The 23236-nt window shown below is 45.0% G+C and overlaps 1 protein-coding gene across 1 annotated transcript in view; it reads right to left on the bottom strand.

Annotated features, from left to right (window-relative positions):
- Window positions 1–22895, bottom strand: part of CHRNG (cholinergic receptor nicotinic gamma subunit) — a 34319-nt gene extending 11424 nt beyond the window's left edge. Inside the window, exons 1-6 of the mRNA XM_039327401.1 lie at window positions 22823–22895; window positions 11108–11247; window positions 9565–9609; window positions 8613–8722; window positions 7600–7755; window positions 4210–4307 (exon numbers count right to left, since the gene is read on the bottom strand). Coding sequence (XP_039183335.1) covers window positions 4210–4307; window positions 7600–7755; window positions 8613–8722; window positions 9565–9609; window positions 11108–11247; window positions 22823–22865 — 592 coding nt within the window. The 5' untranslated portion in view covers window positions 22866–22895. The remainder of the gene's footprint in view (window positions 1–4209; window positions 4308–7599; window positions 7756–8612; window positions 8723–9564; window positions 9610–11107; window positions 11248–22822) is intronic.
- Between the last annotated feature and the right edge of the window lie 341 nt (window positions 22896–23236).

Genomic DNA, 23236 nt, shown 5'->3' on the forward strand with positions numbered 1-23236 from the left:
ACTCACTGGCCAACTCATTATAGTCAACTCACCATGGCCAACTCACTATAGCCAACTCACCATGGCCAACTCATTATAGTCAACTCACCATGGCCAACTCACTATAGCCAACTCACCATGGCCAACTCACTGGCCAACTCATTATAGTCAACTCACCATGGCCAACTCACTATAGCCAACTCACCATGGCCAACTCACTGGCTAATTCACTATAGCCAACTCACCATGGCCAACTCACTATAGCCAACTCACCATGGCCAACTCACTGTGGCCAACTCACCATGGCCAACTCACTATAGCCAACTCACCATGGCCCACTCACTATAGCCAACTCACCATGGCCAACCCACTGTGGCCAACTCACCATGGCCAACTCACTATAGCCAACTCACCATGGCCAACTCACTATAGCCAACTCACCATGGCCAACTCACTGCAGGACAAGTGTTACACTAATATCAAAAAAATGGTGGAATAGAATAATTAAAGAAAGGATCCCAAAGGAGGGACAAAATGAAATGTGAATGATGAAAATTAAAATAATGTTTTCATTATTTCAAATAGTTGAATGGAATTGTTGCATTGTCCCTCAGTGAGTTATCCTAGGGCCAGTTATCCCATTGCACCCTGTCCAAGGTTCTCTTGTATCCCATTATGGGATAGCTATGATGACGGAGATGCTGCAATGGTCATAAGTGTGAAAAACATGCATACATAACTTTTTTGAGTGCCGTTGTAACTTCAAACAGTCGCTCTAAACCAGTGTTTCTCAATCTTGACAATTTTAAGGCATGTGGACTTCAACTTCCAGAATGCTGGCTGTGGAATTCTGGGAGTTGAAGTCCACATGCCTTAAAATTGTCAAGGTTGAGAACACTTCTCTAAACGAATGGTTTTATGCCAAGAACTACCTCTAGCGGGAAAAGGTTAAACAGGGGGAAAGCCATATTTTTATACATATGTTAACTGCAGTAGGATTTCAGATACTACTCAAATTACATCCCTTCACATAGCAAACAAAGTTATGATTACTCAAAATATATAAACCAGTTTAGAAGTTCGGCAGCCGCCCTCACCACACCCCTAGGTCACGTGCCCACATTTTAGGTGTGTGCCAACAGACCAGCATTTATGGGCTTCTGCAGTGCCCCATGGTCACACTACCACACAATGTCTTTTTGAGCAAATAAACTGATATTTATTTTGCCCAAATAAAGTGGCATTTATTTCCAGTTTTGGGTAAAGCGTCCCAAGGCAATAGAAGAAGGAAGATGGTGGAAGATCTAGATCTAGATCTAGATCTAGATCTAGATAAAGAGAGATCTAACCTAGAACTAAGGAGAAATTTCATGACAGCAAGAACAATTAACCAGTGGAACAACCTGCCTCCAAAGCAGGGGTCTTCAAACTGGGCCCTTTTATGACTTGTGGACTTCAACTCCCAGAATTCCTGTCTTAAATCTAACAAACAAAATGGAGGCTGGCTGAGGAATTCTGGGAGTTGAAGTCCACAAGTCATGAAAGAGCCAGGTTTGAAGACCCCTGTCTTAAATCCAACAAACAAAATGGAGGCTGGCTGAGGAATTCTGGGAGTTTAAGTCCACAAGTCATAAAAGGGCCCAGTTTGAAGACCCCTGTCTTAAATCTAACAAACAAAATGGAGGCTGGCTGAGGAATTCTGGGCGTTGAAGTCCACAAGTCATAAAAGGGCCAAGTTGGAAGACCCCTGCTCCAGAGGTTGTGGGTGCTCCATCCCTGGAGGTTTTTAAGACGAGACTGGACAGCCATGTGTCTGAAATGGTATAGGTCTCCTGCCTGAGCAGGGGGTTGGACTGGATGACCTCCAAGGTCCCTTCCAGCCCTATAATTCTTCGTTCTGTGTTTCTAAGAACGGCCGAAGCAGAAGACTGCTCGGAGTGCTTGGGGTCTGAATGAAGGGTCCCTAAGCAGGAAGAAAGAACCCAAACATGGGCTCTAGAATGGCTCCTCTCTGCAAGGAGATTTCAGCTAAAGGCTGGGCTGAGATGCAACATGGAAGCTGCAGAATCTCCAGAATCTGAGGAGGTTTTGGTGCTGTCTGCGCTGGGTGGTTTTCTTGCAGATCTTGCATTACTGAAACTAGACAACGTCATCAGTGCTAGGATTCTAACACTGATGATGTTGCCTAGTTTGGGTGATGAAACATCTGCAAGAAAACAACCCAGCGCAGACAGCATCAAGGACCCCACTCTCCTCCTCCTCCTCCTCCTCCTCCTCCTCCTCCAAACCCAACTCCCTTCTAACACTGATGATGTTACCTAGTTGGGTCATGAAACGTCTGCAAGAAAACAACCAAGCTCAGAGAGCACCAAGGATCCCACAGTCTCCTCCTCCTTCTCCTCCTCCTCCTCCTCCTCCTCCTCCTCCTCCTCCTCCTCCTCCTCCTCAAACTCCACTCCTTCTAGCACGGATGAGGTTACCAGTTTGGGTCATGAAACATCTGCAAGAAAATCACCCAGCCCAGAGATCCCCAAAGGCCCCTCATTTCAACCCTCAGCTACCAATATTCTCTTTTCTTGGTTTCCAAGATCTCCAGGTGTCTTTGAGAAAAAGCCCACACCTCTCTTTCCTTCCCTCCTCTCAGCTGTTGTGCCAGGCCGGGCTTAACATGTGATTAAGCTGATGTTTGTCTCCCAGCTCATGTCATCTGCCGGAGTGACAGCTTTTTAACGAGGCAAAATGACTGGCTTGAAGTCCCCCACTTGTGTTTTGGATACGTTATATTAAAACATGACGGAGACCCACCAGTCTCTGCAGGGGGGGGGGGCTCAGAAAATTCGGGGAGGGGGGTTGTGGGGAAAAAAGCACGCGCAGCAAACTGCCATGCTTCCCCCCCATACACACAAAGCTCATAACCTTTTGATACCCTTTGTCCCAAGGAAGCAGCCAAAAGATCACCCCCTTTTGACTTAATACCTTACCTACCTAAATAAATAATATGCTTTAAGTTCCCCCTTATCTCTTCCTGTCTTTATCTCTTCCTGTCTTTGTCAGTTCTTTCTCCTTTTTAATCTAACTGTTTTTGTTTTTACCTGCTCTCTGAACAGGTAATATGTTACTAGAAAATAATTGCTTATATGAAGGAATTTTTCAGTTACTTTATGTCAACAGCTAAAGGTTAAACTTATGAATGTAAAATGTCAGCAGTTAATGGTAAAGCCTGTGTATGTAAACTCAAGAGTTTGTCAAGCTGTGTCCTGCAGCTTCAAACCTCTGCTCAAGAAATGCCTGAGTGTTTTTCTTAGCATCGTTACAGGGGATGTCCCTGGAGAAACCAGCATCAACATCACCGTCAGCCTTCGGAGAAGACAAGGGCAATCAAGTCTCTTGTTGCAGACTTGTTAAAATGCAGCCGATTCCCACATGCAAAAGAGAGTGTGTCAAGTCTCTTTCATCAGATCAGGGAAAGATCTACCGGCTGTATTCACAAGACATCCAAAAGCCTGCTGGGCTCCGATCGTGGTTTGCTGCAGAGGTATGGGGGTTATGTGTAGTTGAAGATACTGCACCAATCCAAGAGCGCAGGATTTTTGCGTTCGGCAGGGGTGGGACTAGATGCTCTCTAAAGTCCCTCTCCACCCATGCATTCTATGACGCCATGAAATGAGATTCAGGGGCTGGCTTCAGAAGAAGCAAAGGTATTCCAGACCACTCTGCAAATAGCTGGTGGGGGATAATAATAATAATAATAATAATAATAATAATAATAATAATAATAGTAGTAGTAGTAGTAGTAGTAGTAGTAATAAAGTTGGAAGGGACCTTGGAGGTCATCTAGTCCAACCCCCTGCTCAGGCAGGAAATCCTACACCATTTCAGACAAATGGCTGTCCAGTCTCTTCTTAAAAACTTCCAGAAGTTTTTAAGAAGAGATTAAAGTTTCTAGAAGCTTTAGTCCCCATGCAGTAGAGGAAAAGTTGCTTTAGCATCCCTTAAAAAGGACTAAACTTAGCTTTATTGGTGGCTACAGGTGAGAGAGCTGATTGGAACCTCCATGTTCAGGGACAGTCTATCCTGGAATGCCACAAGGAGGCAGGCAGAGAAGCAGGAGGAAAGGGACTTTCAAGCAGAGGGGTCAGGTTGATTACTGATGGTCCCAGTGCTAGGATGACATTCCAGAGGTAGCAAGAGCCAAGTCACACCATGAAATCCTTCCTCCCCCCAGCTCACCTGTGAAAGCGTTGGACTCAATGTAAATCCATTCAATTGTTTTTCCCTCTTCGACAGTCAGCAAGAGGTTGATTTCAAGGGCATTGTAGGTCTGAGACCTTGCAAGGAGAAGACACACAACTAGGATCAATTCATGGCACTGGTGCTGTTGAAGTAAGGATGCAACCTCCTCCTCCCCCTCTTCCCTCCCTCCTTCTCCTCCTCTTCCCCCTCCCTCTCCTCCTCCTCCCCCTCTCCCTCCTCCTCCCTCTCCTCCTCTTTCCTCCCTCCCCCTCCTTCTCCCTCCCTCTCCTCCCCCTCCTTCTCCCTCCCTCTCCTCCTCTTCCCCCTCCCTCTCCTCCCTCCCTCTCCCCCTCCTCCTCCTCTTCCCTCCCTCCCTCTCCTCCTCCCCCTCCTCCTCCTCCCTCCCTCCCTCCCTCCCTCCCTCTCCTCTTCCTCCCCTTCCCCCTCCCTCTCCTCCTCTTCCCCCTCCCTCTCCTCCCTCCCTCTCCTCCCCTCCCCTCCCCCTCCTCCCTCCCTCTCCTCCCTCCCTCTCCTCCCTCCCTCTCCTCCTCTTCCCCCTCCCTCTCCTCCCTTCCTCTCCCCCTCTTGCCTCCCTCCCTCTCCTCCTCCTCCTCCTCCCCCTCCCCCTCCTCTTCCCTCCCTCCCCCTCCTCCTCCTCCTCCTCCTCCCACTCCCCCTCCCTCTCCTCCTCCTCCCCCTCCCCCTTCTCCACCTCCCTCCCTCTCCCTCCTGCCCTCCCTCCTGCCCTTTCCCTCCCTCTCCTCCCTCCCTCTCCTCCTCTTCCCCCTCCCCCTCCTCCTCTTTCTCCCTCTCTCTTCCTCTTTTCTCCCTCTCTCTCCTCCTACTCCCCCTCCCCCTCCTCCTCCCTCCCTCTCCTCCCTCTTTTCCTCCTCCCCCTCCTCCTCCTCCCTCCCTCCCCCTCCTCCTCTTTCCTCCCTCCCTCTCCTCCTCCTCCCCCTCCTCCTTCCCTCCTACCCTCTCCCTCCCCTTTGCCTCCCTCTTCTCCTCCTCCTCCTCCTCTTCCTCCTCCTCCTCCACTAATCCCAGCCTAATTCTTTCTATGATCTGGACCGCTCAGCCAGTGGCAGCCAGGGAATCCCAAGCAGAACTTCCACGTTAGCAGGGCAGCTCAGCCAATCCCTGCCAAAAGCTACCTCTGCAACCTTTAATCTCTAAAGTATATTGGAAACCATTTTCTTAGATATGAAGCTATCTAGGGAAGACAGGAGCAATTGTTCGGAAGGATTTATTATTATGATCTTATGATTTATGATGAATGTTTTTTTTAATTATAATCAGGATTTATCACTCGTTGCTTGTTTGTACACTCAGAGCTTCCATGCCGGAAACAAATTCCCTGTGTTTCCAATCACACTTGGCTAATAAGGAGTTATATTTCTACTTCTATTATCTACATTTCTATTTCAATTTCTATTATCTATATTTCCATTTCTGTTTCTATTATCTATATTTCTATTTCTATTATTTCCACTTCTATATTTCTATTTCTATTATTTCTATTTCTATATTTCTATTTTTGTGTAGTCCTTGACTTATGATCATTCAAAAGTACAACGGACTTCCCAAAAGTTTCAAAATTTCAACAGCCAGCCCTCCAACTGTCACACGAATGCATGTGGGGCCCTTGGCAACCGTTTCGCGTTTTCTGCCAACTTGCAGCATCCCACAACCCCAATTTATGACATTTTTCCTAAAAGCTGGCCTTCCTTCCGGCAAAAACGCCCTATAGCCAACCGTGGTTTCACTTAACAACCTCCACAGTCACTAAACAGTTGCTGAAAAAAAAAGGTTGTAAAACTGGATTGATTGTACGGTGGACCCCACTTTACGACCTTCGCGGCCTAGGGCCATAATTGGCAGCTTCCATGATGGTCGTAAATTGAGTAAATCTGTCATTCCATATACAGGTAATCCTCACTTAATGGCCAGAATTGACCCCCAAATTTCTGTGGCTAAGCGAGACATTTGCGAAGTGAGTTTTGATCCACTTTACGACCTTTCCTGTTGTTAAGTGAGGAACCCAGTCATTAAACGAATCTGGCTTTCCCCCCCCCCATGGACTTTGCTTGTCAGAAGGTCGCAAAAGGGGATCACGTGACCTCAGGACGCTGCAACCGTCATAAGTATGAGTCCATTGACAAGCCTCTGAATTTTGATCACATGACCACAGGGATGCTGCAACGGTCGTAAGTGTGAAAAAGCGGTCATAAGTGACTTTTTTCAGTGCCGTTGTAACTTTGAATGACTAAATGAACCATTGTAAGTCGAGGACGATGTGCATTTAATTGATGAAGAATGCGGCCACAGCTATCCATGAAAAGAAGGGGTGGGAGGGACGATCTGAAAGCCACACCAGATTGAGGTGAAAGTCAGACCAGATTTGAAAGTCACACCAGTGTGATTTGAAAGTCAGACAAGATTGAGGTGAAAGTCAGACCAGATTTGAAAGTCACACCAGATTGATTTGAAAATCAGACCAGATTGATATGAAAGTCAGATCAGATTTGAAAGTCACACCAGTGTGATGTGAAAGTCACACCAGTGTGATGTGAAAGTCACACCAGATTGAGGTGAAAGTTAGACCAGACTGATGTGAGAGTCACACCAGATTGAGGTGAAAGTTAGACCAGACTGATGTGAATGTCAGACCAGATTGATGTGAAAGTCAGACCAGATTGGTATGAAAGTCAGACCAGATTGGTGTGAAAGTCAGACCAGATTTGAAAGTCAGACCAGATTAATTTGAAAGTCAGACCAGATTGATTTGAAAGTCAGACCAGATTGATATGAAAGTCAGATCAGATTTGAAAGTCACACCAGTGTGATGTGAAAGTCACACCAGTGTGATGTGAAAGTCACACCAGATTGAGGTGAAAGTTAGACCAGACTGATGTGAGAGTCACACCAGATTGAGGTGAAAGTTAGACCAGACTGATGTGAATGTCAGACCAGATTGATGTGAAAGTCAGACCAGATTGGTGTGAAAGTCAGACCAGATTGATGTGAAAGTCAGACCAGATTTGAAAGTCAGACCAGATTGATGTGAAAGTCACACTAGATTGATGTGAAAGTCACAGCAGATTTGAAAATCACACCAGATTGATGTGAAAGTAACACCAGATTGATTTGAAAGTCAGACCAGATTGATGTGAAAGTCACACCAGATTGATGTGAGAGTCAGACTAGATTGATGTGAAAGCCACACCAGATGCAGTCATGTGGGGCTGAAGGCCATGCTTTCATCCGGACATGTTCTCCCAAGGCCACCAAGTAAATCTTCAAGACCACTCAGATGATTCCTTCCCTCCCCAGCCTGCTCCTTCCTTCCGCCTTTCCCATCCCACACCGTACCCCAGAGGGACTCACTGGAACACCATGGAGCAATTTTGCCAATCAAAAGGGAAGTAGGTGACGAAAACGGAGCAGACGCTCCGATAAATAGCTGGAGGCAACCAAGTGATGCTACCATCAGGAAACACCAGCGCATTGGTGTACAAGGCGACGTCAAAGATCCCATCGATGCTGCAAGAAAGACAGACAGAAAGAGAAAAGTTTGGGGCCTCTATTTTCTGGCTGGCCTGGCCAAGAGGGCGACTGGTTTTCCCATTTCATCATTTGGGGGGCTGCCACAAAGAAAAGGGGGACAACCCAGTGGCGGGATTCAGCCGGTTCGCACTACTTCGGCAGAACCGGTAGCTAATTTTTTGTTGCCCGGACCCAGAATGGACTTCCGGAAGCGGCATCCACGCAGAGAACCGTTTGTTCACCCATTTGAATCCCCCAACTGGGACAACCTCTTCTCCAAAGCACCTGAAGGCAGATTAAGAAGCAACACATGGAAATTGACCAAAGAGAGAAGCAATGAAGGGGAAACTTCCTAACAGTGAGGACAATTAATCGGTGGAACAGCCTGCTACCAGAAGTTGTGGGTGCTTCGTTGCAGGAGGTTTTTAAGAAGAGACTGGACAGCCACTTGTCTGGAATGGTCTAGGGCAGGGGTGTCAAACTCGCAACATTATGGGACGTGTCGCGACGTATCGCGACTTTTTCCCCATTGCCGGAGCTGAGATGGGCGTGGATTCGGCATGACGCATCCGGCCTGCGACGGTTGACACCCCTGGTATAGGGTCTCCTGCTTGAGCAGGGGGTTGGACTAGAAGACCTCCAAGGTCCCTTCCAGCTCTATTCTGATTGATTGATCTCCCTGTCCCACAAACCATTTGGTCCCTCTCCAACAAATGCCCCAAAAGCCTCACCCACCAAGGGATGGATGACCTGTGATTCTATGGAAGGGTCCAACTAGATTAGGCTCCATATTACACAAAAGGTTGCCGTCAGAGGGGCCTGGGAAGCAAAATCAACTTTGACAGACTACTGACTTGTTCTCCAGGACAATATCTGGCAGCCAGATCAAGATCGAAGGGATCCGTAAGCAGCTGATGTTGCCGTACTCCTCTGGGTCCCACTGCAGACGATAATCTCTCCATTTCTGGCAAGAACAAACTCGATTACTCATATTGGCTTGGCAAATATTGACAAGATCAGGCACGATTACGACAGCTACCACAATTGTTGGCCGAGCAGGGACAAAAACAGCCTGAGAAACGATTGAAGCCTGGGAAACGGGGGCCCCTTGTCAATCAACCGGAATGCTGATTTACCACCAGTCTGTCAGGTACCTAGGATCGGAGGTCGCAGCAGTACAAGGAAACTATGGTTAATGACTAAATAGCCAGCCATCGACGTGCTAATTAACAACTAAAAACTGCACACAACCAGGAACCGTATAAACACGATGTGCGGACCAGCCTGGTGCACATATTCTGGAGCGAGGGAAGTTCCCCAAGGATGGGCTCCAGCATGAACCCAAAAGCTTGGAAGAATAAAACTTTGGTGCCGGTGACCAACTAAGATTGGATCCTACCAACAATAGTGAGACCACACCTGGAATACTGCAGCCAGCTTTGGTCACCATATCACAAAAAAGATGTTGGAAAAAAAAAATCAGAGAACTAAGATGATCCAAGGCCTGGAGACTAAAACAAGGAAACCAATCAAGGAGAGGAACAACCTAGAACTAAGGAGAAACTTCCTGACAGTGAGAACAATTAACCAGTGGAACAACCTGCCTCCAGAAGCGGTGAATGCTTCAACACTGGAAGTTTTTAAGAAGAGACTGGGCAGCCCTTCGTCTGAAATGGTATAGGGTTTCCTGCCAGAGCAGGGGGTTGGACTAGATGACCTCCAAGGTCCCTTCCAACTTTATTACTATTATAATTATTATTATTACATTCCTGCAAGAACATATATTAGTCCTGTGTCTTTACTTACCATCTCTACCCACACGTTCGTGGTGAGAGCCTCGTCGATCTCGTTCTGGAAAAGCACAAAATGGGATTACAGGCAGTCTCGATTTACGGCAGTTCACTTAATGACGGTTCAAAGTTACGACGGTCTCAGAAAAAAGGGACTCGTGAGCCATCTTTTGAATTCTGACCGTCGCTCCATCCCTGCACTCACATCTCCGTAACGGCGGCACCGCCACAGGCTGGTATTTACGATAGCTGCAACATCCGGGTGTCGCGTGATTTGCAACCTTCCCAGCTGGCTTCCCACAAGCAAAATTTTCTTAAGGGCACCTAGTTCACTTAATGTCCATGCAATTTGCTTAGCGACTGCAGCGATCTGGTTAACAATCGCAGTAAAAATTCTGCCCATCACCACGTCTGAAATCTTGGCAAGAACATTGCTGTGACTCCTCCAAGCAATCACTAGACTTCAACGCTGATGATTGACATTCGGCCAATCACCCGGAGACAATGAGTTCTAGTTCCACCTTAGGACTGAAAGCCCACTGGGTGACTTTGGGCCAATCACCAGGAGATTGTGAGTTCTAGTTCTGCCTTAGGCATGAAAGCCCACTGGGTGACTTTGGGCCAATCACCAGGAGATTGTGAGTTCTAGTCCTGCCTTAGGCATGAAAGTCCACTGGGTAACTATGGGCCAATCACCAGGAGATTTTGAGTTCTAGTCCTGCCTCAGCCATGGAAGCCCACTGGGTGACTTTGGGCCAATCACCAGGAGATTGTGAGTTCTAGTCCTGCCTCAGCCATGAAAGCCCACTGGGTAACTATGGGCCAATCACCAGGAGATTGTGAGTTCTAGTTCTGCCTCAGCCATGAAAGCCCACTGGGTGACTTTGGGCCAATCACCAGGAGATTGTGAGTTCTAGTCCTGCCTCAGCCATGAAAGCCCACTGGGTGACTATGGGCCAATCACCAGGAGATTGTGAATTCTAGTCCTGCCTTAGGCATGAAAGCCCAGTGGGGGACTTTGGACTAATCACCAGGAGCCAGGGAGGTCTAGTCTCATCGTAAGCATAAAAGTCAGCTGGGTGACCTTGGGCCAATCGGGGGAAGTGGTAGTAGGAATTTGTGTTGGGTATGTTTGCCACCTTGAGTTATTTATAAAAATAATAAAGATGGGATACAAATAAATAGAACAATTAGTGTGTGGAGAACTTCAAGGAAGGAGATGAAGATGACCTCAGACTGATGTGCAGGAGGTGTAAATTCTCCAGCCACAGAGAACATCCTGTGCCTCCGTTTTCCTGTTCTTAGAGCAGGACTTCAACCTCCAGAATTCCTCAGCCAGCCATGGCTCAAGTTGGAAGTCCGCAGGTCATTAAAGGGGCCATAGTTGCCAGCTCAGGAATTCTGGGAGTTGAAGTCCACAGCTCTTAAAGGGGCCATAGTTCCCCCACCCCTCTCTTAGATGTTGCATCTCTTTCTGGAGACTTTGAGAAGGAAAAGGGTGGAACGTTCTTGGCCCTTCCTGAAAATCCAGGAGAAGGGATGACAACACCGTTCCTTACCAGGGAGATCAGGTTGGTGAGGGTAACCTTTAGAGAAACATTTACAATGTCCCCCTTGTCTGCAGCAGGGCGAAAATTGCGGTTATAATCGGCCATCAGAACGTTGAAAAGGTGTTCCTCCTCATTCCGGCTCAGGACAACTAGAAAGGAAGAAAGAGGGATGTTAATAATAATAATAGTAAAGTTGGAGGGGACCTTGGAGGTCATCTAGTCCAACCCCCTGCTCAGGCAGGAAACCCTATACCATTTCAGACAAATGGCTGTCCAGGCTCTTCTTAAAAACCTCCAGTGTTGGAGCATTCACCGCTTCTGGAGACAGGTTGTTCCACTGGTTAATTGTTCTAATTGTCAGGAAGTTTATCCTCAGTTCTAGGTTGCTTCTCTCCTTGATTAGTTTCCATCCGTTGCTTCTTGTCCTGCCTTCAGGCACTTTGGAAAATAGCTTGACTCCCTCTTCTTTGTGGCAGCCCCTGAGATACTGGAACACTGCTATCATGTCCCCCCTTGTCCTTCTCTTCATTAAACTAGACATACCCAATTCCAGCAGCCGTTCCTGATATGCTTTAGCCTCCAGTCCCCTAATCATCTTTGTTGCTCTTCTCTGTACTCTTTCTAGAGTCTCAACATCTTTTTTACATCGCGGTGACCAAAACTGGACGCCATATTACCAAGACCTTGTAAAATGGTATTAACACTTCACGTGATTTTGATTCTATCCCTCTGTTAATGCAACCTAGCACTGTGTTGCCCTTTTTGGCAGCTGCAGCACACGGCTGGCTCATATTTAGGTGATTGTCCACTAGGACTCCGAGGTCCCTCTCACAGTTACTACTATTGAGCAAGGTACCCCCTATACTATACCTGTACATTTGGTTTTTCTTGCCTAAATGTAGAACCTTACTTTTTTCACCACTGAATTTCATTTTGTTAGATAGCGCCCAGTGTTCAAGTCTGTCCAGATCCTTCTGTATCTTAAGCCTGTCTTCTGGAGTGTTGGCTATTCCTGCCAGCTTGTTGTTGTCTGCAAATTTGATGGGTTCCCCATCTATCCCCTCGTCCAAATCATTGATGAAGATGTTCAAGAGCCCTGGGCCCAGAACAAAGCCCTTGGGGACCCCACTACCCACTTCCCTCCATGTAGATGCGGTTCCATTGAGGAGCACATGCTGAGTACTGCCGGTCAGCCAGCTACGAATCCATCTGGTGATGATGCTGTCTTACCCACATTTTTCTATCTTGTTAATCAATGTTAACAACATTGGGCCAATCACCAGGAGACAGTGAGTTCTAGTCCCACCTTAGGCATGAAAGCTGGCTGGGTGACTTTGGGCCAATGACCAGGAGACGGTGAATTCAAGTCCTGCTTTAATAAAGTAAGCAGGCTAGGTGACTTTACGGCAATTGGCAGGAGACGGGGAGTTCTAGCCCCACCTTAGGCATGAAAAATGGTTGGGTGCCTGGCTGAGGAATTCTGAGAGTTGAAGTCCACAAGTCATCAAAGGGCCAAGTTTGAAGACCCCTGTCTTAAATCTAACAAACAAAATGGAGGCTGGCTGAGGAATTCTGGGAGTTGAAGTCCACAAGTCATAAAAGGGTCAAGTTTGAAGACCCCTGTCTTAAACCTAACAAACAAAATGGAGACTGGCTGAGGAATGCTGGGAGTTGAAGTCCACAAGTCATCAAAGGGCCAAGTTTGAAGACCCCTGCTCTATATAAATGATAGATTTAAATGATTTGAAGCCAGTGATGGTTCGTCAAAAGCTGTCCCAGCTGCCTCCTCTCTGAAGCCACAGATTGTATAAAATCTCGTATGTCCCTTATAGACCAAGCTAGCGCAGAATTTAAAAAAGGACTGGTGACCTGAATTAGCTTAACTTGGTTACTGGATTTAGTGTGGAATAATGAACAATCAGCAGAATAATGATGTGTCTCCATAATTACTGGAATAGTGCTGTGTTAGTAGTATGTGACTAACCTAATGCGCATTGCACTTGGATACAATGTATGTAGCAAACTCTCCATTGTATGCCCGTGAGAAACGAACCTAATGTATTACAATGTGTATTTCAATGTGTATTTCTTTGTTTCTGAGGGGGAAAAAAAGGAAAGTATAAAACTGAAGTCTGAACCCACCCTCGGGATTCAGAATTTCTGGTTGCTACTGCTTCTGAACCTGTGCAATAAATCTCTCTGCTAAAACCCTCTGGAATTCGTAAGAGTCCTTTAGTTTTCCATAAGAGATTAATTCGCAGTTCACCAGACCGTAAGCCAACTGAACAATCTGGATTTGCAGAGCGTATGAAGCCACTCAAAACAGCCTAATAATCAGGCGTTAACCAAGCGTTGCAAGCTGAACAAATGTCCCAGCCAGGTTGGTAACTAACCTGGGTTTTCAGATAATGTTTGACCGCAGTCCCTGATTAAACTAATTCTGATGCCTCTTATGAAATGATGTTCTGAATCTCTCAGGAAAGCCATCCTCCTCCCAGGTTTTATATTCTGATGTGAATGCATTTGCCAGGCCTTTGCCTGATCTGTCACATGCTCTTTATCTTAAATATGTGACAACGTTTTTGTTTGTTTGTTTTTATGAAAAAGGAAAACTCGTATGCCTCACCATATATCTCTCTGTTGCTTTGTGGCTTGATCATGTTTGGTCTGCCCTAACACATAAACACAACAACAGATTAATGTCTGGGCCATTTCAGGTCTAAAATGAGCATTTAATTAGGTAAGTGGCCGGTCTGTTTTCGGTCCAAATTGATTAATAATAAACAGCTCCCCAGTCTGTGCCTGAAAACCTCCCTATCTAGTGCACAGTTTGTTGCCGGGCTAATGGCTTTTTTTTAATACTTTCCATTATCAAATTATTAGTGAACAGTCACCACCCAATAAAGCCTGGGGAGAAACTTTGACAGATTAACCTTCATTAGGATAATGGCCGCTGCTTGTCATGGGGGTGTGGGAGTCCCAAATTTTGTTGTGGGCAAATGCCAGCCCTGATATGCCACCCACACTCTGGTGTTCTCTCTGACTGTGGTCATCTTAAGGCAGTGTATCTAAACTGCTGTGGGAAGTCAGCCCACCCCCCCCCAGAGAAGGAAATATTAAAAGGGCAGAAAAATATATTTCCTCAAAGGATCTTAAAGAGGCAGAAAAGCATGCCCAGTTTTTCTTAATAGCCTCAAGTCTCCCTCCCCTGAGCAGAAACCAGCTCTGTAGAAATGCAGATGTAAATAATCCAGGAAGCCCCCAGCTAGAAGATTAAGAAGACAAAGACACCTAAAATTTACATACCCCACCCAAACTCTAAGACAGGACATAATATGATTAACTCAGATTCCAAAGGGCACACCCAGACTCAGGTCAGAATACATGACACAGGAAATACAAACAGGAAACAATTCCAAACAAAAGGCTCCAGAGGGTATAAAAACCCATTCCCTACATGTGCTCTTCTCTCTTTTCTTCCAGAGCCATTTTCCTGTCTGGCTCTCCTCTTCAATAAACTGCAACCTTCTTTCTAAAGCAGTTGCCACGTTGTTTACTCCCGGCTTGGACTGAGCCATGATGAAGACTTTTCCTTCAACACTACGGCACCTTTAAGACATGTGGACTTCAACTCCCAGAATTCCTCAGCCAGCAAATACAGAGAGTCCTCAACTTAGTTTAGTGACCTTTCAAAATAAACCTTAGTTTGGTGCTTATTCAAAGTTACAACGGCACTGGAAAAAAGTAACTTATGCACGTTTTTTTACACCTCCATAGCAGCATTCCTATGTGGTCACGTGATCAGAATTCAGACGCTTGGCAACTGACTCGTATTTATGACAGTTGCAGTGTTCCCGGGATCATGTGATGCCCCCTTTTGCAACTTTCTGACAAGCACACTCAATGGGGGAAGCCAGATTCACTTAACAACCGTGTTGCTAGCTTAACCGCTGCAATGATTCACTTAACAACGGTGGCAAGGAAGGTTGTAAAATGGAGCCAAACTGACATGACGGCTGTCTCACTTAGCGGGGGAAATTTCGGCCTCCGTTGTTGTAAGTCAAGGACGACACTACTTGTAATCGTCTGCCTCTAAAATCAGAAGCATTTGGGCTGATCAAGTTTTGGTGCCCAAGTAGATTGCTGGATTGTGTCAGTCGGCATTCAAAGTTCACCGGAAACCTATCGCAAAGAAATCTTATCCTTGGGAAGAGGAAACCGCTAAATTCCAGAGTGAATGGCTAGTGGCTTATGCAAACAATGAATTGTCAGGCCAGGCGTGTCCATGTGTTAAGACAGTCAAGCAGATCTTATAAATAGCAACTGCAAGGGAGACACAGGATCCTGGATCGAATTGTCGTAGTAATATTTCATCTGTGAATTTCTAATCAACTGAATTGTTCCATCACTGGAGGTTTTTAAGAAGAGACTGGACAGCCATTTGTCCAAAATGGTACCGGGTCTCCTGCTTGAGCAGGGGGCTGGACTAGACAACCTCCAAGATCCCTTCCAACTCTGTATTCTGCTTCCTTCCTTCCTTCCTTCCTTCCTTCCTTCCTTCCTTCCTTCCTTCCTTCCTTCCTTCCTTCCTTCCTTCCTTCCTTCCTTCCTTCCTTCCTTTCTCCCTCCCTCCCTCCCTCCCTCCCTCTCTCCTTTCTCCATCACTGGAAGTTTTTAAGAAGAGACTGGACAGCCACTTGTCCGAAATGGTAGAGGGTATAAGGACTATTCGTAAAGTCTTTCTCTTTAGCTGGTCTTTTAAGGATATGTTTAGGAATCACCCAAATGGTAGACAAAAATCCCCTTCCTTTAGTGCAAGGGTAGGCAACCTTGGCCCTTTTATGACTGGGGGACCTCAACTCCCAGAATTCCTGAGCCAGTGTGGAGGAACTATGGCCCCTTCATGACTCGTGGACTTCAACTCCCAGAATTCCTGAGCCAGCATGGGGGAAGTATTACCCCTTCATGACTCGTGGACTTCAACTCCCAGAATTCCTGAGCCAGCATGGGGGAACTATGGCCCCTTCATGACTCGTGGACTTCAACTCCCAGAATTCCTGAGCAGCATGGGGGAACTATAGCCCCTTCATGACTCGTGGACTTCAACTCCCAGAATTCCTGAGCCAGCATGGGGGAACTATGGCCCCTTCATGACTTGTGAACTTCAGCTCCCAGAATTCCTGAACCAGCATGGCTCAGCTTGGAAACCTCTCCCTTTCCCCTCAGCGTGGCTGGCTCAGGAATTCTGGGAGTTGAAATCCACGAGTCATAAAAGAGCCAGGGTTGCCTAACCCTGCTTTAGCGTTATATGTGCTTTGTTGTTTGACTTCCCCAAGGACTTGAAATTGTACAAGAAATGGGGAACAAAGCCGAGATATAAAATCCAGATTAAATAAATCTTGCAAAATCCAAGAATTGCGCCTGAAAGGCTAGGTTCACACAGCACCGTTTAACCCCTAGCAAATAGTACCAACTGTATCCCCGTCAATGTGAAGCTTGGTTAGTTTTAACTCTGATGGATATTTTTCCCCTTCTCTGGGGTTAAATGTCGTAGGGCAATCGGGAGACTGTATGGAGGGGGGGAGGCTTTGGTTGTGTGGCTGTGGCTACCATCTTAACTTTTTTGACCTCCTCCATCTCTGTGGATGTCCCTGAACTGGTAGGAAAAAAAAATAGCTTCCTAAGGACAAGAAATGACAAGTTAAAGGAACTTTTTAATAGTATATTATTGGGTGCAGAAGTACCTCCATCTTGGAAAAGGGCTTTTATATCGTTGATTCCAAAAGAACTGTTTTAAAGTTGAATCTTATTACAGCTGCAAGGTTACTGGTTGGGTAATATTGGAGGAAAGCTTCTTTGCCCACTATAGAAGAATGGTCGCTTAAAATTTCTAATTTAGCAGAAATGGCCAAAAATTCTGCTTATTTGAAGGATCATTCACAAGAAAGATACATCTCGGTGTGGAGAAGATGGATAAATTATGTACAGAATAAATATGGGATTAGAAAGTATCATTTAGTTTTTGAATAACTTATAGTTTAAAGTGGGAATTGTTTATATTGCTATTTTTGTTTTTAATTTTTTTTTAATTTTCTTGTATTTGAGTTAAAGTATTTTATGGATTTGGTTATTGGTATAGTTGGATAAGCTTAGTTAGAATTTGTTTGCTCATTTGTAACCCTGTAATCAGCTCTGGGAAATGGGGGGGGGTTAGGATTAGGGTGGGGGGGAGGGAGGGGTATTGTATTGTAATAAAATGGAAAATTTGTATAAAACTTTTCAATTAAAAAAAAAAAGAAATGACAAGTTGTCAGCCTTGACACAGATGGTGTCAAAAAGACCTCAAAATAAGCAAACAATATTGTCAGGGGGGGGAAAAGACCAGGATTCTTGTATTCTTTCGTTCTTTAGATATGTTCAGAATAAAGGGAGGAGAAAAAATTCCCATCTGTTCAGCAAAGATGGCAGGTGACAGGTGACAAAGGAAGAAAAAAAAAACAAAAGAAAAGCAGAGTTAGTTAGCTGTGCAGCTTCTCTCTACTCTTCATTCTCTCTGACAGGGATGTGGATGAATTCCACAGGGAGATTAGGAAAAAAAAAAACGAAATAAAGAGACATGATTGACTTAACGGAAATATGCTCAGAGAAAAACCTTCCTTTCTTTCTTTTTTAAGAATGATTTTGAATCTCCAGAGCTGGATGAATTGTATCCGAAGATGCCGAATGAACTGGCTGATGAAATGTTGCTGAAATGTTCAATCTTGGTGAAAATATCAGATGAAAACCAAATGCACAGAGATAGAATAGGTGGTACCTGGTTCAATTGTAGTAACTGTGAGAGGGAAGCTAACAGAATAACAGAATAACAGAGCTGGAAGAGACCTTGGGGGGGGTCTTCTGGTCCAAACCCCCCCCCTGCTCAAGGCACGAAACTCTACACCATTTCAGACAAATGACTCTCCAATCTCTTCTTAAAAGTGAAAAAAGTAAGGCTCTACATTTAGGCAAGAAAAACCAAATGCACAGGTATAATAGAGGGATAACTTGCTCAATAGCAGCAACTGTGAGAGGGACCTTGGAGTCCTAGTGGACAATCCCTTAAACAGGAGCCAGTCGTGTGCTGCAATTGCCAAAAAGGTCAACACAGTGCTGGGCTGCATCAACAGAGGGATAGAATTAAGATCAGGTGAAGCCTTAATACCACTTTACAAGACCTTGGTAAGGCCACACTTGGAAGACGGCATCCAGTTTCGGTCACCATGATGTAAAAAAGATGCTGAGACTCTAGAAAGAGTAGAGAGAAGAGCAACAAAGATGATCAGGGGACTGGAGGTTAAAACATATAAGGAACGGTTGCTGGAACTGGGTATGTCTAGTTTAATGAAGAGAAGGACGAGGGGGGACATGATAGCAGTGTTCCAATATCTCAGGGGTTGCCCCAAAGAAGAGGGAGTCAAGCTATTCTCCAAAGCGCCTGAAGGCAGGACAAGAAGCAACAGATGGAAACTAATCAAGGAGAGAAGCAACCTAGAACTAAGGAGAAACTTCCTGACAGTTAGAACAATTAACCAGCGGAACAATCTGCCTCCAGAAGCGGTGAATGCTCCAACACTGGAAATTTTTAAGAAGACACTGGACAGCCATTTGTCTGAAATGGTATAGGGTTTCCTGCCTGAGCAGGGAGCTGGACTAGAGGACCTCCAAGGACTCTTCCAGATTCTATTCTATTCTATTCTATTCTATTCTATTCTATTCTATTCTATTCTATTCTATTCTATTCTATTCTATTCTATTCTAAATAATAATAATAATAATAATAATAATAATAATAATAATAATAATAATAAAGTTGGAAGGGACCTTGGGGGTCATCTAGTCAACCCCCTGCTCAGGCAGGAAACTCTATACCATTTCGGACAAATGGCTGTTCAGTCTCTTCTTAAAAACTTCCACTGTTGGAGCATTCACCGCTTCTGAAAGCAGGTTGTTTCACTGATTAATTGTTCTGACTGTCAGGAAGTTTCTCCTTAGTTCTAGGTTGCTTCTCTCCTTGATGAGTTCCACCTGTTGCTTCTTGTCCTGCCTTCAGGTGCTTTGGAAAATAGCTTGACTCCCTCTTCTTTGGGGCAGCCCCTGAGAGATTGGAAGGGTGCTATCATGTCCCCCCTCGACCTTCTCTTCATTAAACTAGACATTCCCAATTCCAGCAACCGTTCCTTGTATGTTTTAGCCTCCAGTCCCTTAATCCTCTTTGTTGTTCTATTCTATTCTATTCTATTCTATTCTATTCTATTCTATTCTATTCTATTCTACCTCCCACACTGGAGTGCCAAAACCTCCAGTATTGGATCTCGGAGTCCTAGTAGACGATCACTTAAATAGGAGCCAGCCATGTGCTGTAGTCACCAAAAATGCCAACACAATCCTAGGCTGCATTAACAGAGGAATGGAATCAAGATCACATGAAGTGTAAATGCTGCTTTGTACTGTCTTGGTAAGGCCACATTTGGAAGATCGCATCCAGTTTTGGTTGCTATGATACAGAAATGATGCTGGGACTATAGAAAGAAGGGTGCTGCATTTGAGAGTATCGGTGACTTTTTTCCGTGTTCTGACATACAGTTTTCAAGCAGCTAGGCAAACGTGACCCTTGGTTCCCAGATTATGACTGCAGGGCACAGAGAACTCAAATCTGATTTTTGCAAACTACGTCTGTGTTCACACAACGTGCCAAGCCCAGAGGCGTTGACAGTTTGTTTAGCAATAAAGCTTGCACAGCCCGGTTAGCCTTAACCTTAGTTAGATTCTGGGTGGCTTTGCAGTGAATTCGATTTGTTTGACGAGCTTATGCTTTAGCATCTTTTGCAAGCCGGAAAAAAAATCCACTCGGTAGCCAAGCAAACTGTGTGGTGGGAACACATGTGGTTCTCCCCCTAAGAAGTCAACTCATCTTCAAACATCAACGCATCTTTCAGTCACCACATCTGTATGAAAAAAACCGTGCAAATTCCCATGCTAATTTGTGGAAGGTTTAAAAGCTCTGTGAAACAGTTTGAAACACTTACGTGCTGTTTGATTATGCGTTTTTGACAGATGCTTGACAAAATGAGCAATGGAATGAAATAGAATAGAATAGAATAGAATAGAATAGAATAGAACAGAACAGAACAGAATAGGAGTAGAGTAGAGTAGAGTAGAGTAGAGTAGAGTAGAGTAGAATAGAATAGAATAGAATAGAATAGAATAGAATAGAATAGAATAGAATAGAATAGAATGAGTTGGAAGGGACCTTGGAGGTCTTCTAGTCCAACCCCCTGCTCAGGCACAATCTCTTCTTAAAAACATCTACTGTTAGAGCATGCACCACTTCTGGAGGCAGGTTATTCCACTGATTAATTGTTTTCTCTGTCAGGAAGTTTCTCCTTAGTTCTAGGTTGCTTCTCTCCTGGGTTAGTTTCCATCCGTTACTTCTGGTCCTGCTTTCAGGCGCTTTGGAGAAGAGCTTGACTCCCTCTTCTTTGGGGCAGCCCCTGAGATATTGGAACACAGCTATCATGTCCCCCCTCGTCCTTCTCTTCATTAAACTAGACATTCCCAATTCCAGCAGCCGCTCCTTATGTTTCAACCTCCAGTCCCCTCATCATCTTTGTTGCTCTTCTCTGCACTCAACATCTTTTTTATAGCGTGGAGACCAAAACTTATGACCACAAATGAACCCCCAAATTTCTGTTCCTAGCAAGACTTTTGTTAAGAGAATTTGTTAAGAAGCCCCACTTTACGACCTTTCTAGCCATAGTTAAGTGACACACTGCAGTTGTTAAGTTAGCAACACAATTGTTAAGTGAATCCGCCTTCCCCATGGACTTTGCTTGTCAGAAGCGTTCACATCAAATAAATTAAATTGAATCAAACTGAAACAAACTGACGAGTTAAGTTAAGTTAATAATAATAAAGTTGGAAGGGACCTTGGAGGTCATCTATTCCAACCCCCTGCTCAGGCAGGAAACCCTATACCATTTCAGACAAATGTTAAAAATTTAGGTTAAAGTGACAAGCTAAGTTAAGTTAAGTTAAGTTAATAATAATAATAAAGTTGGAAGGGACCTTGGAGGTCAATTACTCCAGGGCTTTTCAACCGGTGGTACGGGTACCACCTGTGGTACATTGGCACCTGGCAGGTGATACGCGACCATCCTAGAAAAGTGGTAGCGGGGGAGAGGAATGAGCTGAACCGGTGGCAGCACCACACAAGCCTGAGTGAGAGACAGCTGGAGCTGCAGGGCTGTCAGGGCTCAGCGGAAGCGCCAGGATCAGTGCCGCTTTCCAGCTGATCGGCGCTTCTTCGGGGCTATCAGGGCTCAGTGGAAGCACCAGGATCAACGCCAGGCTCCAGCTGGAGCTCAGCGCTGATCCTGGTGCTTCTGCTGAGCCCTGAAGAAGCACCAATCAGCTGGAATGTTGCAGCCTCTCCAGGCTCTTGTGATTTACATTCAGGTGCTTGGCAACTGATTCATATTTATGACGGTCACAGTGATCCAGGGTCATGTGAAGTGACCAAAACCTGCTGCAACCACCCAGCAGACGGGTGGGATAAAAACCAAATACCCCCCACCCCACCCCCACTGCCAATCCTCCACAGAAATGCTAACAACAATGAAAACCTCGGACAGGAGGAAGAGCACCACCAGGCGGGCAGGCAGGTGTCTTGCTCGGCTGTGCCTTGGGGGGGGCACTTTTTTCAGTGCCATTGTAATGTCGAACAGTCACTAAGCGAACTGTTGTAACTCGAGGACTACCTGTACTTCATCACTTTTTTCCTTTTTTGGTCATCAAGTTTTTGACACCTTGCTAGGCGACTGGTGGTACTCGGATGTTGCCATATCCTAAAAGAGGTACAATGGGTGAAAAAGTTGAAAAGCCCTGATCTAGTCCAACCCCCTGCTCAGGCAGGAAACCCTATACCATTTCAGACAAAAGTTAAAAGTTTAGGTAAAAGTGACAAGTTAAGTTAAGTTAAGTTAAGTTAAGTTAAGTTAAGTTAAGTTAAGTTAATAATAATAAAGTTGGAAGGGACCTTGGAGGTCATCTAGTCCAACCCCCTGCTCAGGATAGGAAACCCTCTCAGACAAGTTAAGTTAAGTTAAGTTAAGTTAAGTTCAGTTCAGTTCAGTTAAGTTAAGTTAATAATAATAATAATATAATATAATTATTTTACTATTTTTGACTTTATTTGTTATTTGTTGGGAGAAGAAGTTAAAGTGTGTTATGGTTTTGATTGATAGTATAGTTGATTAATGTTAGTTAGATTATGTTTGTTTATTTTATTTTTTATCCTGTAAATCAGCTCTGGGAAGTGGGGGAGGGGGGAAGGGGTGGGGGGGTTTATATTGTAATAAATTTATAAAACTTTTAAATAAATAAATAAATAAATAATAAAGTTGGAAGGGACCTTGGAGGTCATCTAGTCCAACCCCCTGCCCAGGCAGGAAACCTATACCATTTCAGACAAATGTTAAAAGTTTAGGTTAAAGTTAAAGTTAAAAATGTTAAAATTAAAAGTTTAAAAAATTAAAGTTAAAGTTAAAGTAAGTTAAAGTTAAAATTAAAGTTAAAGTTAAAAGTTTAAAGTTTAAAGTTTTAAAAGTTAAATAAATTAACCTTTGATCTCCCCTCCCAGCTTATTTCCCCATCAACCGCTACCTGTCTGTAGCCATCCTAACTTACCGGCAAGGAAGCTGAAGGTAAGAGCTAAACTTGACCACCTCATCTTCACATTACAGGCCTGCGCACTGCTCTTTCTTTGTTCCTCAGCAGCAATGTGACCACTGATGTAGGCTGGACGGTCTGGCATGTTATTTTGAGCACCAGCCCAGCCCCTCCCTCCCTCCCACCCACCCACTCCCACCCTCATGGCAACCCCCCCTTTTCAAGATAGTTGTGGCTCAGCTGTTGAGCTGGGCATTGTCAGCTGTTTTAGGGGTGTTGGCAGTCCATTGCTAGAAACAATGCTGCCCTAAAGAGGGGGGGGGCGCCCTTTTTAAGGACCTCCTGTTCTCATTGCCTTCCTGAGTCCCGGAAAAAACATAAGCCCTTATTGTAATGGGGGGGGGTCTGTCCTGGAGAGGAAAAGGTTGAGAA

This window comes from Crotalus tigris, unplaced genomic scaffold (assembly GCF_016545835.1).
Source record: "Crotalus tigris isolate CLP2741 ecotype Arizona unplaced genomic scaffold, ASM1654583v1 scf7180000024361.1375286210:1436186, whole genome shotgun sequence".
Lineage (NCBI taxonomy): Eukaryota > Metazoa > Chordata > Lepidosauria > Squamata > Viperidae > Crotalus > Crotalus tigris.